This window comes from Trematomus bernacchii, unplaced genomic scaffold (genome assembly GCF_902827165.1).
Source record: "Trematomus bernacchii unplaced genomic scaffold, fTreBer1.1, whole genome shotgun sequence".
Lineage (NCBI taxonomy): Eukaryota > Metazoa > Chordata > Actinopteri > Perciformes > Nototheniidae > Trematomus > Trematomus bernacchii.
The window spans coordinates 10,365,298-10,383,630 of NW_022987689.1; the positions used below are offsets into that span (position 1 = coordinate 10,365,298).

At 41.6% G+C, this 18,333-nt stretch overlaps 2 protein-coding genes across 8 annotated transcripts in view; one reads left to right on the forward strand and one right to left on the reverse strand.

The window, feature by feature from the left end:
* Positions 1 to 10,108, forward strand: part of xrn1 (5'-3' exoribonuclease 1) — a 28,253-nt gene extending 18,145 nt beyond the window's left edge. Inside the window, exons 31-41 of one of the 2 annotated variants that reach the window (XM_034137177.1) lie at positions 700 to 789; positions 906 to 977; positions 1,366 to 1,410; positions 3,021 to 3,101; positions 3,217 to 3,354; positions 3,611 to 3,731; positions 4,085 to 4,239; positions 5,752 to 5,862; positions 6,275 to 6,377; positions 6,708 to 6,889; positions 7,868 to 10,108. In XM_034137177.1, coding sequence (XP_033993068.1) covers positions 700 to 789; positions 906 to 977; positions 1,366 to 1,410; positions 3,021 to 3,101; positions 3,217 to 3,354; positions 3,611 to 3,731; positions 4,085 to 4,239; positions 5,752 to 5,862; positions 6,275 to 6,377; positions 6,708 to 6,889; positions 7,868 to 8,179 — 1,410 coding nt within the window. In that variant the 3' untranslated portion in view covers positions 8,180 to 10,108. The remainder of the gene's footprint in view (positions 1 to 699; positions 790 to 905; positions 978 to 1,365; positions 1,411 to 3,020; positions 3,102 to 3,216; positions 3,355 to 3,610; positions 3,732 to 4,084; positions 4,240 to 5,751; positions 5,863 to 6,274; positions 6,378 to 6,707; positions 6,890 to 7,867) is intronic. The other variant, XM_034137178.1, reaches the window with a different exon arrangement.
* A 4,253-nt stretch (positions 10,109 to 14,361) lies between these two features.
* Positions 14,362 to 18,333, reverse strand: part of col15a1b (collagen, type XV, alpha 1b) — a 54,358-nt gene continuing 50,386 nt past the window's right edge. For all 6 annotated transcript variants that reach the window (XM_034138179.1, XM_034138177.1, XM_034138178.1 and 3 more), the window contains 3 exons: positions 18,089 to 18,286; positions 17,862 to 17,977; positions 14,362 to 17,230 (listed from right to left, as the gene is read on the reverse strand). In XM_034138179.1, the coding sequence (XP_033994070.1) occupies positions 17,008 to 17,230; positions 17,862 to 17,977; positions 18,089 to 18,286 (537 nt within the window). In that variant the 3' untranslated portion in view covers positions 14,362 to 17,007. The remainder of the gene's footprint in view (positions 17,231 to 17,861; positions 17,978 to 18,088; positions 18,287 to 18,333) is intronic.

Consider the following 18,333-nt stretch of genomic DNA (forward strand, 5'->3'; position numbering starts at 1 on the left):
CAACCCGGAGTCCCCGGCCGGAAGTCCCCGGAGTTGGGGACTGGCTTCTGTAGAAGCTGCTGGGACTCCCAGCAGCAGCTGCTAATGCTAATAATGCTAATGCGAGGATAATAAAATGGCGGCTTCACAACACTTTTTGGGAGTTTTACGGGGCGTGGTTTGCATTCCGCCCAGCCAATCAGACATAGGAACCTTTTTCTCCCACGAAAGTACCTGCTCTCTAGCAGGGACGGAAAAGGGGGTAAAAAAGGTTCTCATGAACTCATTTTAGTTCCGGATTTTTTTGGTGTGAACGCGACATTTCGGAATTATATCGGAACTAAAGTGGGAAAAGTACTGCGGTGTGAACGCGCCTATTGCACATAATTAGAAATTAAAAAGAGTAGAAAATAAACAATTGTAAAATATAAACATTTCTAAACTAAAACGGAACTAAAGAGTAGAAAATATACAAGTTGACCGTGAAGATAAAAATCTGTAAAATATCTGACAAACAAAACACTATTGAAGGGCCCATTCACAGCTAACACAATATAAAAGTAGGATACTATTTACATTAAGTTATGGTGGAGTCCAACACAAAGTCCCAAAATGAAAGATTTTGACAGGAAATAAAAGCTGTTATTGTAAAACTTCCACATCCGTCTTCTTCCCTTTCACTCAAACTCTTCTCTGTATTCCATGTCTCCTCCCCTGCAGCATAACAGTAAACACGGCGTGGTGAAAGCAGCCTCCCAGGGCAGCAGGAACTCTCCCTCCCAAGGTCTCGGGCAGAAACAACAGGCCAAGGTAAGCAGAGTGTACCTGGACATGTGTTAGTGAAGCCCTCTCTCAACTTATCAGGCACTTCAACCACGTATTCTTACACATTTTGCATCTTTGTGTCTGTCTCTCTTCTTCTTCAGGAGTACAACAATGTGTGGCAGTCTCTGCAGAACTCTGGCCCTCCTCTCCAACCTCCTGCTCACTGGCACAATGTACGTCTGTGTGGGAAAGTGTGTGTTTGGGTGCTTTTTTAAATGTCATTGATTGGAAAAGTCTAGTGTGGCACCTTGGGGCTGGCGGCTCTGGAACCTTTTTCACGTTATTTTACACTAAAGTTTCCATATGAGTTTATAGATTCATAGTGGCATAGGGTAAGGCACAGCTCTCTAATACGGAAATGAAAAAATATGTTGATACTTAAGATGCATCGCCAAAACATATTCAAGAGTTGCAGTTTCACATGCAAAATACAACGGAGCTAATAAATGGCAAAGCATTTATGGTATGATAAGTCTTTGAAACAGACTAATATTGATGTTACGGTATCTTAAAGCTAGAATTTGGACTAATAAAAACAACATTGTGCGTTTCCAACTCTAGGAAGGACTTAACCAACAGGGGAAGAACCAGCACGCTAACAAAGCTGTAAGTACACAAATGCTCAGAACACACATGCATGCTCTCCCAGCATGCAACACTGCAAGATACCGGGTCATCAGCAGGAGAGCAGGATTTTTACAAATGATCCTAAAAGCAGTTTATTTATCTGAGCAGGGACATGTGGAAGAATATATAAGTGTATCAGTAATAATAACATATAAAGGAAGCTTTGGGTAAAGGGAAATATCAACAGGAGTGGAGTGCACCAGCTGGGCGTAAGCTGGTCGTAACTCTACGTCCGACGTAGAACCGAAGGTTAAGACCAAACTAAAGTTATGACTAGTGCACCACTTAGACTTAAGCCCTGTATGCGTTGCGCCCGGGTGTAACTTTTACGCCTAGTATGGAGCAGGCGTAAATCAGAAAGACAGACTAGTATCCATAGTAACGTAAAACAGGCAAGAAGGATATTAACGATGGCAGGGCGTCTTGTTTACAGGTTTAACAATGAAAGGGCATTAAGAAGAGAAAGAGTCGTCCGTGATCGAACAAACCCACTGGACATCTATTCAGACAGTGAACTGATAGAGAGGTTTCGTTTCGGCAGACAATCCCTTTTTGATTTAATCGAGGAGATCTCCCCTCAGCTTTTTTTTGTAGGTTTCACTGCCTCCACAGTGAAATGCGAATGCACCCTGAGCGCGTCTGCGTGATCATTGCTGCCACTGCGGTGCTGCACAACATCTGTGTGAAAAAGAGAATCCCCCTTCCGATGCAAGGAGAATTGGTACTGGAGGCGGATGAGAACCCTGTGGCTCCTGCTGGCATCCGTGAAGATATCGGTGGACGACTTACCCGCAATCATATAATAAACAACCTATAGACCTATATATTTGTAATATGAACGCTGTTTTTTTGCAATTGCATTTCAATAAGCTCCCATTGTGACCACATATTTTCATTAGGTCTATTTTATTCAAAGAACACACACAAGAACATTAAATAACAACATTTTGGAGAACTGTTAACATGAAATTGAGATAAAAAACAAGTACAACAGATATGATTACAGAATGGTGAACACATTGTCTTCTTCAGTGATTATTTGATTATTAAGAATTATAATTTGGAGTCTCAATTTCTCCTTCTCCAGCTCATTTTTCTCGTGTTCCGCTCTCAATTTTACGGTCTCCACCTCCACACGAACGATTTCTTTCTCCGTCAGTTCCCGCTGTAGCTCTGACAAATCCCTCTTTCTCTTTCGGGGTGTGGCCATTTGGGATTCCTCTTGAGTCATCGCTGATGCTGTGGGTGTGGGAATTCCCTCTTCTCTGCGGTCCAAAATTATATAGACGTGTGTTGCTTGGCAACAATTACTGTTTCGCGTGTATTCACGTGGACGCGCATCTTAAGACCAGGCGCAGCTACGACCGAGACTAGTCAGGTTTGGTGCACTCGGTGTAAATTCTAATCACTAAGTCGGACGTAGCTAAGCCTGACGTTAGAGTTAAGACCTACTTTTTTACGCCCAGCTGGTGCACTCCACTCCAGATGGTTATGTTTAATTATTTGTAAACTGTTCTTCTCATTACTTTTTTGTTGCTATATTTATACTTTTGTGAATATGTGGTTTAAATATTGTGTGTACTTTACAGGCCCCAGTTGGTGGCATCAGACTGTTGAAGAAAAATGAAGACGTCAACTCCCTTTTCCCCCCCCAGAACACAGGCAATAAGGTACATGCACGAACACACACACACTTTTAATCTCCTTTTCCCATTTTGTATCTATTATATTTTTGAGCTGTAAGAAACAAAGGCTTCCGTGTCCTTACATATTCCTCTCGCTTAGTCTACCACTGAGTTCGAGGACCTGATAGCCAGCCTGCAGATCTCCAAGGGCAACCAGCAAACTCCACCGCCTCCTGCTCCCCAACAAGTAACCACCAGCCAATCAGATGGCCCGCTGTCCCCTCAGTCCTTTGCAATGGTGAGTGTTGCTGAAAAAGGTTTGGTTCAAATATTTAGTATTTTGGTTAGAGACTTGATGAGTTCTTTCTTTTATACCCCTTTAAAACGTATGTGGCCATAAGTTGTTTTCCTTTTCCATCATTATTTTTAGATTGGAATAGTCTTAATCATTTTTGATACGTATTGTGTTCCTTTCTTTTATTTCAACCCAGCCATTCTTTGCTAGGACAGCTCAGGATAACTCAACTGGGTCTGTGTGTTCTCTCTTGTTGCAGAAGGGAACCCTGATGCTGAAGGAGATGCTGAAGATTGACGGCTCTGGAACAGGAAGTCCCCCACCTCAGGAGGCCGCCGGGGGCCAGCAGCAGAACAGGAGACGGTCCAACAAGAAACTGGGTACAAAACCGTTGCTACACCACAAGCAAATGTGTTTTTGTTACAATAATGAACAGACAAACATTATGAGAGCAGACGGGGTCATCCTGGGTCAAAATAAATGCTTACTATGTTGTAGAAAACATTATACATAATATACATACATACAATACGTACTTGCACACACATCTATACAATCGTATACACATTTAACTCCTTGGATGCTCCAACAGTATGTGCATACGTGTATATATATGTAGGCATGTAGGGCTAACAGGGTTACATCACACGATCAGGGTCCTTGTGCCACTTTGTCTTTTATTGACCTTTTTAAATGTGTTTTCTCCTTTTCATCCAATGTTCACTCCCTCCAGCAGCCAACATGACCTCCCCCCACGGTGACGCCCCTGTTTTACCCCCTCCAAATCTCTCCAATGCCGTTCTGAACAGTAAGGTGTCGGAGCTGGCGTGCATCTGTGTGGGGTTAGGGATGGCCCCGCCCGATTTCAGCTTCATAAGCAACAGACAGGTAACTCGGCGTTTTGAAACACACATGGAATTCACGTTTGAAGGTTTTTAGTCTCATGCTTTACTTAAGCAATAGCTCACGACAGGCCATGGTATATGGCCATTATATCACAGTTAAGGGGAGTGGTTCGGCCCTTAAATAGTTGTTATTAGTAAATAATGATGTTCAAAATAAAATAGTCCCTCCGTTGCGTTCTGCACGAAACATAGTGCGAGGTGGTTGCTATGCAACAACACTAACAACAGCTAGCGAACATATTAGACAGAGAGCGTTGATCCATTATTTGGCTATTTATTTACATTAATGTGTATGTTGCCGTTTATTGTGCACCCACTGAAAACTGTCCAGCATCAGTAGCATGGCTTACGTGGTTACTTGTATAGGCTGAGGTTGTTCTAGGCTGTTGCTTGGTGTGGCGAGAATATTGCTCCACTTTCTCCGGTCCCCGAGATTCGGCTTCCAGTAGCTCTGGAGAGAGCTTTCGCACCTGTGGCCACTAACGGTCATAATTTCTCTGCTTTGTTTCAAGACCCGCATCAGAAAGCTTTTGAATGGTGGTACTTTTCCAGTTGGTCTACCTGCTCTTCACGTAGCTCTACATGTCGTCGTTTAGGTGCTTTTTGTTCTGGAGATAGGCACTCCTCAATCCACTCCTCCATAGTAAGACCCCCCCGGAGGTCGAAGTTAATCTTAAATGTTTTTGCGGACCTTTTTGATTACAGATCTGAAAACATCGTTGCTTGCTTTAAAAGTAGCACAATTCATTATGTCAAACCTTGGAAAGTATCTAAATATCCCTGCCCTAATGCCAAAGGAACTGCACACTGAATATGTTTTTGCCGTTTGATGTCTATGTCTGGACCGCTGCGTAAAAAGGAGGGTTTCTGCCCGGTTACTTCTCCGCTGCTTTCTTGTTCCAGTTTGAAAAGCAAACTGCAGGCAGTTTGCTTTTCAGCCCAACTGTATACTGTTTATCTCAGACGCGGAGGGATACTGACTTGTTGTGAAAAGTAACTTACAATTCTACCCGTGGTATACGCTCAGTATATAACGGCTAAGAACCAATCAGATTGCTTGATTTGACTTGTCCGTTTTATAATGCATATTACACACCTTCACCTACACCAATTCACTCCAGAAGTAGCTGGCATCATCACGAGAGGGAGCTGTGTTTATTTTATTATATTTTATCTGACGAAACATACTCGAAGACAGATTAAACTGCACCAATAGGTAACATTTTGGATTTGAAGCCACGATGAAAGCTTTAAACTGCTGAGCTAAAAACAATGTGCGTTCTCTTCGACTCACTATGTTCCATCAGGGAGTGGCTGCTAAGTGAAGTGTGACACCTAGTAGTAACGTTTCTGTATTCTCATTTGGTCTGTTGTTTTGCTAAATATCAAAGCGTAATACCTGCCCAACCATTATAAATATATGGCAGATATATGGCACCCTAGTCTACAGGAGTGTGTCTGTTTGTGTTGCACTAACTTTGTCCTCTCTCCCCAGACTGTAGTGTGTCAGGTGAAGCTGTCCAATGGGCTCATGGTTCACGGTCCCCAGTGCCAATCAGAAAATGATGCCAAGGAAAAAGCTGCCTTCTTTGCCCTCCAGAGACTGGTACATCAAACACACATACACACACTCACACTCACACTCACACTCACACACGTTAAATGTGCTTGCAGTAGTTAGTTGGATGCAGTAGCCATTTTATTTTTCGAAGGATCTGGGAAGTCCAGTTATTCCAGTGGCAATTCTTTTCCTCATATCGTTTAACACATTGCAATGGGAACGTGCATTTGATTTGTCACAGCAGCATGTAGCCAGATGATGTATTAAGTTGAGCTGTGAACATTTTCGGTGGTTAACCCTGTGTTTTATTGGTATTTACCATACAAGAGAAAGACAAAGTAATTTATGTCTACTTAGAGCATCACTTGCTATCCAAACTGTAAAGGAGTGTAAATGTGAATACGTTGGTGTGGTTCAGATTTCCAGTTAGAGCTTCTCTCTCTGTCCTCTCCTGTAGAACTCTTTGGGGTCGGGCTTCCCCCTCCCACCTGCTCTCTTCCCAGGAGTGGGTCAGATACGACCCCCACCCTTAGGCATGAACCCCGTCTTCAGCCAACAAGGTCTGTCTTCTCTCCTTACATCTTGACAAGAAGGATATCAACAGCATTTTCTTTCATTAAAATTCAACTTCATGAATATAAACTTTTGAAATATAACCTGTTGATGATTTTATTCCCATCAACCTATTGATTATTCAACTTATCATTGCCACTTTGATTTATTTGCCATTGTTTTTATGAATGCCTAGTAATAACCATATGTCACAGCTTTTACAAATATACATTTTTGCCTTATTTTGGTATGTCTTTGTCAATTCAAAATCTTTATCGTAAATATGAATTTGACCCTTTCTCGGGCTGTTATCTCATGTGCGTCCTCGTGTCCTCCAGGCGGTATGCTGTTGCCTCCCCAGGGCTTCGGCCCTGGCCCCCTCTGGGGGATGCCGCTGCCCCCCCACCACCACCCGAACCAGCAGTTCTTCGGAGCACCAGGACCCTTCCCTGGGGCCCCCCGCCCCCAGAACCCTGCATCAATGCCCATCGGCTCACACAACCAGTTTGTCCCGCTGCAGGTACGAAAACGATTTAAATATGTTGAAATAATGTTGCTGTATTTCTACTTCCTGTGCCGATTCTGTGTGAATGAGCTTTACTGTGTCTGTAATAATCAGTTTGTATAGGTTAACCTTTGTACCATGATGTTGTTTTTATGCTATGGTTTGGTTTCCTGTTGAGTCTGCTAAATCCTATTGATATGTTAAGGGTCGCTCGCATATCATAAACATGTAGTCAACATTTAACGTCCGTTGCTACGTTGTCTAATACATTTTTACTGTGGGTGATATAAAAAGCTGTAATACTCTCGGAGTCTTCACACACGTGCTCCAGAAAGACTCGTATTGTGACTATTATACTGCTGTGCAACAAGAAGGATCATTAACTTTAATTACCAGTGTCCCTGTGTTTCTAAAGAGTGGGGCAGTGAGGATGTATTTTTGTAAGTGAGCCTGGACGTTAGCATTGTTAGGGTTCCCTCCATAAAAATAGGATTTTTCCCTTTTTTAATTTTGGTATATTGCAGAAAATAAGATAATTTCCCACACCCACGTTTATTCTCCTCATATTAACACCACCTAAATTAGGCTATAAACGACATCGTGGTCGCATGGCTACGCGTCGCCACCGCTAAGTTAAATGTGGCTAATGCTCGGCATGATGAGTAATTTATTCAGCCGCTTGTTAGCAGCCTGTGTTTAATGATACATAGAAGCTACTGTCATGTATTAGAGGGGTATTTACTATTACTTGTCGTAGAACAACATGTAAAGACTCTTAAGCCTCTGCCAACCACAAACCTTATTTCAGGCATCTTAGGGAACCAAAGTTTTAAAATGCTGACTAATTCCCAGGTTTCAGGACTCATTCCTGCACCACTTTATTGTGTTATATTCTAGTGTTAGAAAACGGATCAACCACAATTCCTTCTGTTCTCGTTTAGACAAAGTAGAGTCTTTTTAACCCAGCTTTTCGACCGTCCTCTGACACTTCAGGTGACCAAGAAGCGAGTCTCCGCCAACAAGAAGAACCAGGACACTCGGGAGTTTTACAGCGCCGCCCACACTGTGACCAGGAACCAATCACAGAAACCCCAGAACCAGCCCTTCTGCGATCAGCTCGCTCAGTGCGAACCCCAGGGCGTTAACGTCGGCCAAGTAGCAGACCCCGTCTCCACAACAACAGCAGTCCCACACACCCCTCCTCGACAAAACATCCCGGCGACAGGCCACACCCCCAGCTCCTCCTCCAAGAAGAAGCACAGGAAACTGGCAGTCAACTTTGAGGCGGCGAAAGTCTCCGAGTGATGAGCTGGTGTGTTTGTGTGTGTGTGTGAGTGTGTGTAAGTGTGTGAGGAGAGAGAAGTGTGCCTGGTGTTTTTAAGCTGCTGTTTTAAAGCCTGACTCGGCATCTCTGATCAAAACCTCATCAATGTGAAAGATTTTTCCCGCTTGCTATGTCTATGAGCATACTTATAATGTTTCAGTATGGGGATTGAATCCGTTTATAGCACTATATCATAGTGACAAGCACTTATGAATATCCATAATACAAAAACAACACTATGATCCTTCGAATGAGCAGTTATGACCTTTAAGTCATTATAAAATCATTTATAATGTGTTGTGATTATCATTACAAAAATTATGGATATTTATAATTCCTTATAACTCTACAGTGCTATATAATGCTATAATGATAAGTATGGTTATATAACATTATAACCTGGTGTAAAAGAAAGTGTTACTTTATAGTCGCATGTAGTTCACAAACAACATTATTCCCACTTTAATCTAACATAACCTCCCCCCCCCCCCCTCCGAGATCCTTACGTGAGTGTAACCCTGGTTCTGGCTCTGAACAGCTGAGAGGCGGGGGGGATTCACAGACTTGAGTTGCTTTTGCCTTAGTTTTGGATTCTCAGGGACATTTACTCTGCACACTGAAGCTTCAGACTTGCACTCAAGTGTCAACTACTTCCTGCTTCCTAATACTTAGTTATCCACATGTAAGTCTTGAGAAAACTACTTGCATACAATACTTTTTAGGGGGGGTATTTATGCTGTTTGAGGTTTGGATCAGCGGTGTGTTTTAATGTTGTTTTGTAATCTTCTCCCATCAAGTCTTTTATTTCCTTCAGACTCCTGAAGCTTTGCTGCATTTTTATACTTTTTTATTTATGGTTTGTAAAGCGCCAAAGTAAAAAGTTAGAGTGCAGAATTATGACATGATAAACTATTGGAATAAAAAAAAAAAACGTTCCGATTATACGGCCACTGCAGCACATAGTCAGATTCCAACTTTTTTGTCAATTACATTTTTTATAAAGTCCTTTTTTTATTTGAATGTTGCAGTCTGTCAGATGTGTCGAGCGCTGTTGGACCTCCATATAGTGGCAGATTATTGTGGCAGATTTTACACAGGTGCAAAAAAAGAGGAAAAATATATTTTTAGCTTCCAGTAGTGTATTTTTTAAAGAGATCCGACAACTTTTCTTGTGAATTTGGGAGCTTACGTAGTTTATAATTCCATGTACTTTTCACATCTTAAATGGTAATAAAAGACAACGGTTAGGATTTTATGGATTGTGGAAGATTTTAGTATTTGTCCAAAAATGAAGATACTTGAGTTATTACAGTTCTTATTATTTTTGTATCTGTGTAAATGCAGCCTTGTTATCGGATTGATATATTAAAAACATTACGTCCCTACTAAATTCTCCTTGAGATTAATGTTAGAAACGTTGCTTGGTTGTGTTTTTTTAAAGCTGTTTGGATATTTAAAATTCTGGGACGTACATATAAAATCTCTTAATTTTTTTATTTTGTATGGATACTCTTTTTCAAGACAGTCTTGGGGTCTTTTCTAAGCAAGTTATTGTTTCAATAATGTTTGAGTTGGAAATGCAGTGCTGGAAGCAGCTGTAGCTACTTAAATTAAGTGTCTTTACGTTGTCCTTGTATGGAGGCACACAGGCGTGAATGTGGTGAGAATGCCATTCTAAATCTGATATCCTTACGCCGACCCTAGGTCTCTACAAGGTTTGTCGGACTCTGATGCAATAGGGGGTGTTTTAAAACATTTGGAAATTAAGGCACACCTGTTGTATATGTAATTTCTCTTGAAAAAGTGAAACAAAGTACGTACATTTCAACATGAAGAGCTAATGATTTGCTTTTTTTGATCCAGGAATGTGCTGTACATATCCATTTTAATAAATTACTTTTTTTTTGTTACATTTTGACTGATTCTTTTTTGCACAGAAAAAGAAAGATTATCATTATTAAAACTCCAAATGTGAATGTTAAGCTCACTTGTGCGTGTTTCAAAATGTGATATCTCTAAACCTTGGACCAGTCTACCTAACGTTTGGTGTTTGATTATCAGGGGTTATGCATTTAGTTTTAACATTTTTTTTTTTAAATGTGTTAATATATCCTTTAATCCTCAAATAACAAAACCGTTTTTGTCCTCAGATATTATAGTTGTAATACTTTGACTTTGACCACAAGAGGCTGAAGTGCATTACCACGGAGAATCTATTATTGACGCTTCAACGCACGCAGCCGTGTGGACGCTGGGTGGCATGCGTTGAAGCTTGCCGGTGGGCATGTCTGAAAATCGACCAACAACCAATCACATGAATCTCTCTTTGCTTTGTTGAGCAAAAAGTTGCCGCGTGCTTGTGTGTCCGGGGCGGGAGATTCATGTCATTGGTTGTTGGTCGAGTTTCAGACACGCCCACCGGCAAGCTTCAACGCACGCTGCTGTGTGGACGCTGCGTTAGACTTGTTTAGAACAATTGAGAAGTCATGGGGCCTTTCTCTTTTCTCTAATTTCCCCTCCTCGACTGCTCGAATCCTCGGTCCTTCGGTAGTGACCCGGAAATGGATTTCAGGGCACCATGTTGAAGCAAATCTAATTTCTCTAAATACACATCGAGGATCGAGCATCGAGGCCTGAATGGAGGAGATTCAGGCCCAATCCCAAACCACGCCCTACACCCTACCCCTACACACTCCCCCTCCGTGACGTAGTGAACTCTGGAGTGACACTCGCAGCTCAACGAGGCTCCCTCCTGTCAGATGGAGGGAGTAAATACAGCGGCAAGCTTTGGGACAAACTCCTGGCAGAAACAGGAAATGCCGTAACTGTATGTAACAACGGTTTCAAATCAGCATCTCTTAGACAAAAAATGTAAATTAAGAACTAAAATAAAACTCCAAACATCTTTAATTGTGTTACTTTTTTGTAAAGCTCTTTTAGTTTTAAACCTGATTTTTATAAGCTTCTTAGTTTTTGCAACAATCTGTAAATATACACAACTTTATAATAAAATGCACACATTTACCTTTTTCTAGACTAAACACAGGTATATGATCCTAAGTTAAACAAATATGAGGTTATCATGAGGTTGTTAAAGGGCCCATGTCATGGCCATTTCCACTGATCATAATTCCATTGTTGAGGTCTACTAGAATAGATTTATACTGTGCAATTTTCCAAACTCACATTGGTTTCTCATACAGCATCTCTGTAAACTACGTGTATTCACTGAATTTCACTCTCTGCCTTTAACGGCTCGTTGTAGCTCCAATAGCTCCAGCCCCCACCCTCCCTGTGAGCACAGTGTGCTCTGATTGGTCGGGACGTTGTGAATCGCGCTGAGCTCCGTGGAGGTGTTGTTTCCTTGTTAGCGATACACAGCCAAACTCATCCTGAGCACACACAAAGTCACAGCCGAAGTAAAAACAATAAGTGTGGCTTGATATTGAGTAAGAAAAAGGTTGATAAACGCTGTGAGAATGGGTCTGCAGAGAGAATTTCGCCGCGATCCCAACTGTCTGTTATCAGCCTGCAGCCAGGGAGGAGAAATCAGCTGAGCTGCCTGCTCCCTGCACACAGATGTGTGTGTGAGGAAGTCCGTGGATTGGTCAATTTGGACCAATCAGCGGGGGCTTAACGTAACGGCTCCGCGGACGTAACGTAACGGCTCCACGGATTGGTCCATTTCGTTCCGGGTACGGCATGATGTCATGCCGTACCAAATGGACAATGACGTATCTCCAACGAGGCGTTTTGGGGAGGTATTTTCTGTGTTAGAGTTTTACTCGCTACAGGGTGTACTTTGAGGGTTTTGACTCTGCACACCGTTTACATGCATAAAAACCTTCATAACACTCAAGGGGACGGGTAATAACCGGAAAAGCATGACATGGGCCCTTTAATGTGGCGGACCCTCCGCGCAAACGGAGGGGTAGTGTGTAGGCTTAGGGTGTAGGGCATCGTTTGGGATTGGGCCTATAGCCTTAAAGGCCCGGACACCAGTCCGATTTTGGGAGTCAGAGGCCGTCAGAGGCCGACAGAGGCCGTCAGAGGCAGTCGGGGACGCATTCGCGGCGCCCTACTCAAGTTTGTGTGTCCCGCACCGTCGTCTCTTTACGGCACCTTTTCACACCTTCGGACGCCTCCCGCGGCCGATTCAACATGTTGAATTTTTATTTTGACTAAAGCCATGTGGTCTGACACATGGCAGCCATTTTGTTAAAATGGTAGTGTTTTCTCCAAATTGTCACTGGTGTTACCGTCACTGGTGTTACTCTTCTTCCTGGTAACACCAGTAACACCAGTGACGTTCCTATATAAATAAGCTTTGTATAATGTATACAAATTATAAAAATACTTTAAGCTCTACTTGTTGTGGATTCATCAAGTTAAGAAGTTAGTTATTGCTATTTAACAGGTTTTAGATGTGTAAGAAGGAATGCATTTCAGCAGATTTGTATCACCCAGATTCCACCTTTTCTGTAGAATGACAGGCCTACATTACTGTCTTTATTTATATGCTTAGTTTAGTACACAGGAAATATTGGTGAGTATTTTTTCCAGAGTAATTACTATTTTGCTCTGAAATAGTGATATTTAATCATTTTGGAGTGTATTTATTACTCATAGCTTCTAGAGTGCGATCAAAAATGCAGAGTCAATTCTATTGGAGTTAAACCATGACCACGCTGTAACGGAGGTGATCTCTGGGGCCATTGATCACGGATTATATAGCTTCATTATTGGCGAAGTATATTCATTTGTTCCACGCTAAAACATTGCACAGGAAGCATGTGATTATATGTCATTTATGCATATATTTGTCACAATCTGTCTATGTTTTAGTTTGTCTGTCTCCGTTTCCTGTTTTAGTTTGAAAAGTGTTCCCCCTCCCGTCTTGTCTGTTGCTGGTGATTGCGTTCACCTGGTGCCCTGTGTTTCTCCTCTCTCCTCACCTGTGTCTTGTTGGTTTGATTAGTCCTGTGTGTATTTAGGTTCTGTTTTCCTGTTAGTGTGTGTGTGTGAGGTCCTGGTAGCTGGTGACTGTGTTCACGTGAGACAGTCATATTGAGGCTGTGTATCCTGTACCACAAAGAGGAATAAATGCCCACACCGGGTTGTATTTGAACTCTCTGCCTCTGCCTCCTTGCTTGGTCGGGCCGCTCAATGGTCAGCTTCACACACGCCCACTCATGTTCCTTAAGCACTTTGGTTTATTGACCTTTTTTATTGTAAAGATCATTATGGTTCATTTATTCTATTCTGAGTGAAATTACTTTCGATTGGGAGTAAAATGACCTTCTATTATGAGTAAAATGGCAGTAGAGTTGTTTTTAATATACACTACATAGAGTAAATAACCATTAAGCAGAGTCAAATCTAAGCACATAATAGAGTCAAATGAACTCTAAAAATACAACTCTGAACAAAGAGTACATTTTACTCTATATAGGTTGGGACCAAATGTTATATTTTTAGAGTAAAATTTTCTTCAATTTTAGTCAATTTTACTCAGAGAAATTTACTGTGTAGATATCTACAAAGAGTCGATATTTTTCTAAAACCATTTAGTGCTTCATATAATAAAATACACAACGGCTGTATCCTGATATATTGTGTGTGTTTGTGTGTGTGTGTGTGTGTGGGGGGGGGGGATATCCAGTCTCTGATAGTGGTACGTTATTATGAGAGTGCTCTCTTGTTTGATTCTGAAATTGTATATCTTTATATAAATATATATATATATATTTATATAAATATATGTGTGTGTATGTCCGCATCTGTAGCCTGTTATTGTCTCATTATACCGCACTGTGAATGAATTAAAAGTAAATATATAAGTTGTCATGAACACATCTGTCCATCAGACAGAGGGCTGCTGTGCCTCCTGTCATCATTAATGGACGTCTGTTTGAAATGACCGCTCAGAGGATTTCTCATTTCTCTAAACGCCTGCTGCTTCCCCTCCTCTCTCCTCGGTTCCCCTCCTCGACTCCTCCGCTCGCATCTCCTGTGGGCGGGACTAAGACACGAGGATAGGAGGGTAGGGGAGTCGAGGAGGGGAGTCGAGGAGGGGAATTAGTGAAATGAGAAAGCTTCATGCACTTCAGCCTCGTGGCCAATACATTACGGCACTTAACACAAATGTGAAGGAGTCACAACATAAAAAAAAAGAAACATTTATTCAGTGAGCACCAGGCAGTACAAATGTTCGCTTTCCTCAGAAACTCAAGTTTTGTTTGCACTGTAATCATAAATCAGACATCAGTAAAACGACTTTTCATTTCATATCAAACACTTTCATCTTTACAGGCAAAACTCTTGAACTACATCTAAAGCTTGGTGGGAGAAATACTTCATTTAGTGTGCGTCATACAAAACCTACCTCTACAGAGTAAAAAACAAAGACATTAAGACAACAATAACAAACACACATATATACTGTACATACACATGTTCCAACTTCATCAAAATCTGAAAGTGAACTCGCTAGATTTTCCCACTGTGTCCTGCTACTGTATAAATTAATACAAAAATCACACATTGATGATTTTGACTAATACTAACTCTAAAGCTCTGATAGTGTTGACACTACTTTTGAATGACTTATTGCAAGCAACAGGACGAAAGAAAACAGGAAAAAAAATAGCTGCTTTGGACTTGAATTTGTAAAAGACAATCAAGCTTTAATACTTGCATTACGAGATGCTAAATGGTAATGCATTAACTGATCAATTCAAAGTAAGTCAACAAGTTTTTCCTGGGGGGTGGGCGATTAGGTCTCTGATATTATTTGTGTACTCGCCTACATTTTAGTCTTAGCAGGCTTCTGTTTTAACATGCCTAGATACATTTTTTCAATGCATGACTTATGCTACGGAAGCCATGAGATGCAAAAAAAAAGTTCTCTAGCCTGTGATCAGGATTTTAAAATGGGTAAAAAAAGGATGATCTTTCGAAATCCTAAATAAACTGTTATGGGACTCACATTTTTAGAATCAATTTGGCCTCAGAATATAACTGTTTAAATAGTGTCAGCAAGTGATGTAACATTACCTTCATGTCTTTCTTTCGGCTAGATATGTATTTTAATTGTTTAGAACATTAGGTAGTGATGCGCTTCTGCCTTTAGTGGGGAAATTAAGTATTACAACTACGCTGTCAACCACAATGCGGACACAACAAAAAACCCTAACTTAATTAAACATCCTGATAAAACTTTTTTTTTTAAACAATTCCGTTTTTTTCTTCAGAATATTTCTTCTCAACTTCCTATTAGGCTTTTACGGAAGATGATAAGGGCCACATGGAAGAAACTTTAATCTCAGAATTCTGACTTTTTTCTCAGAACAAAAAAAAACATTTTTTTCACATCCCCACATTTTCTAATCCTCTTCCGTAGGCTGTTTTATAATCTCTTGAATGTTGTTTTAATAATCAGCAGCTTTAACAAATAGAGATGATCCTAGTGGTAAAATGTTTTTGGTCAAATCCAGCCAGTGTTTTTTGGCCTGAAAATAAAATGGATGAATAAGAAGTGATGCTGTGATTGGTTGACTTTGCTAGCAGGAAGTCATTTTCATACAGTGAATTAACATTTAAAATATGACAGGAAGACATGGTCACTGACATTAGAGGTTCACACACAAAGAAATATGTCATTACATGTGTGCGGTATGTTTCTCAAACGGTTCACATTGTGCTCATCATATTTATAATGTAAACCTGGTGATAATCTATATTTTTCTCTGTGAAAAAAGACCAAAACTAACAATTTATTGATCTTATTAATTATGAACTTGCACTGGGTTCCTATATTACCATGAACACACACACTGTAGTTTATTTCAACTCAATCCCATTTACGCTGTCCTGCTGCCAAAAATTAGACAGTAGATAGCCAAATGTGTGTAAATCCACCACTGAAAATAGTCCCAAACAAATGCACTATTTCCTCTTGTTTGCATGAAGTTTGCTAAAAACTAAAGGGACCAGCTGTTGTTGATATTTTCATTCATGGGGTTTGTTGACTGTATTGAACTGTAGGGAAAATACAAAAAAATATCTACAATTCTGAAAATGATAAGCAACAATTATAATTGTTTAGTTAAAGGGGTACCTCAGCCACAAAATGGCCATTTCTTTATCTGTAACTCACCCTGTGTTACCTTGAATAATTCTTGTTAAATGCAGCCCACATTTAATTCCATTTATCAAGACTTTTTTTTGTTTTCTTATTCTTTGTTCACCATGTAGGCATGTAAGATTTATTTTCTTCAAGAATTTTAATTAACAGGGTGAGTAACTGATATACAAGCGGACAGTTTGTGGGTGAAGTATTCCTTAAAACAGAACCTGCACAGTAATGGTTCAGTTATTCAGCTGTGCTCAGATCAGTCTGTGTCAGTGCCTGATATCCCGAGTCATTCCTCACTTTAACAACACATACTGTTAATATCAATGTCCTGTGTGATGCTGTCATTAAAAAAAGTTTAGTTAATTAAAATCTAACTTGGGACGGACGCATGTTGGGTTAAACATTGGCACTAAAGACAAACCTAAACATAGTGAAAGAAACTCAAATGTGTGTTTTCATTAGGCGCCTGCTGCGTGTCAACGTGGGTGTATATTTTCTGAACGCATTAACAAAAAGTGCCTTCTGTCTGTCATTTATATGCAGTGATATATCATCATGTATGTGCCTGCATGTGTTTTCCATTTCAATTAAAATGCATGTGAACTTAGTCACATGTTCTACTCTTCACTTTCAGCACGCCTGCATGTGTGTTTGTGTGAGAGTGTGTGTTCTTCAGGTCCTCTTTTGATGCGTGTTCCCCACGTATGTGTTCTCTATGCACAGCACGATGTAGTGGTTGGAGCAGGAGCGCGTGTGCTGCCCCAGCAGGCGTCCCGTCTGCAGCAGAGCAGCCTGGCCCGTCACCGCCATGTCTCCCGTCCTCCACGCCTCGCAGTAGTTGGAGGTGAGGCGGATGCCCACCGTGTTGGAGCCGTGCCACACCTGCTTCTCTGGCCTGGGGGGGAGACGGGGTGGGTTAGTGAGGGGAGTACTCAAGTCCTGAATTCGGATTCGTGACTTGACTCGGACTCGCGCAGTAATGGGCTCGAACTCGTACTTGGGAATTCTAGCGCACAAAGACTCAGACTCCGACTCGGACTAGGATTCGGACTATGACTCGGGTGCGCGCACTGATGGACTCAGACTCGAACTCGCACATGATAATGATTGCCTTAGCCTCCACACAATTACTTTTCCTTACTTACTCACACCAGACTTGCAGTACTCGAGTCCTGGAATCGGTCTAGGGTCGGACTTGAGTGCCAATTTTTGGGACTCGTGACTTGACTCGGACTTGCGCAGTTATCGGCTTGAACACGTACTTGGGAATTCTGGCGCACAAAGACTCTGACTCTGACTCGGACTCGGGTGCGCGCACTGATGGACTCGGACTCCAACTCGCACACTGATGACTACTCAATGTTCTAAACAGACTCGAGCACTGGTAATGATGACTCAGACTCGTACTCGACTCGGACTCTTCCTAGATGACCCGGACTTGGAATCGGATTCTAAGAGTGGGGACTCAAGAGTGACTCGGACTCGAAACTTGGTGACTTTACTACAACAGACAGAAACACACTCACCATGCTGAGTCAGTCATCACATTGCGGCCATCAAAGGAGTAGATGGGTGTGGACGGGGTAAAAGTGCCTCCATTCCCAGAGAAGATGGACATCCAACTACTGAACAACACCTCACCCTGAGAAGAGAGGAGAGATGAGAGATTTTATATAAAAGAAGATGTTGATGGTAAAAAACAATATCTATTATGGTTGCTAAAATGTAATTGTATATATAAAAGTGTCCTGACCCTGAGGTTAACCACGGGCATGTCAGTGCGGTCGGCCTTCCTCACGATGGTCGCCAGGTCCTGCAGGTGTGAGGACAGGAAGGCCCGGTAGGTGGAGGTCAGCCCCATGGAGCGGGCCTGCTGGTAGCACTGGAAGTCGGCCCCCCGGATGCCACGCATGTCCCCCTTCAGCGGGGCGTTCAGGGCCACCAGATGGAGCTGGGAAAGAGTGAAAACACAGATATGAGGAGACGTTATACTTGGTA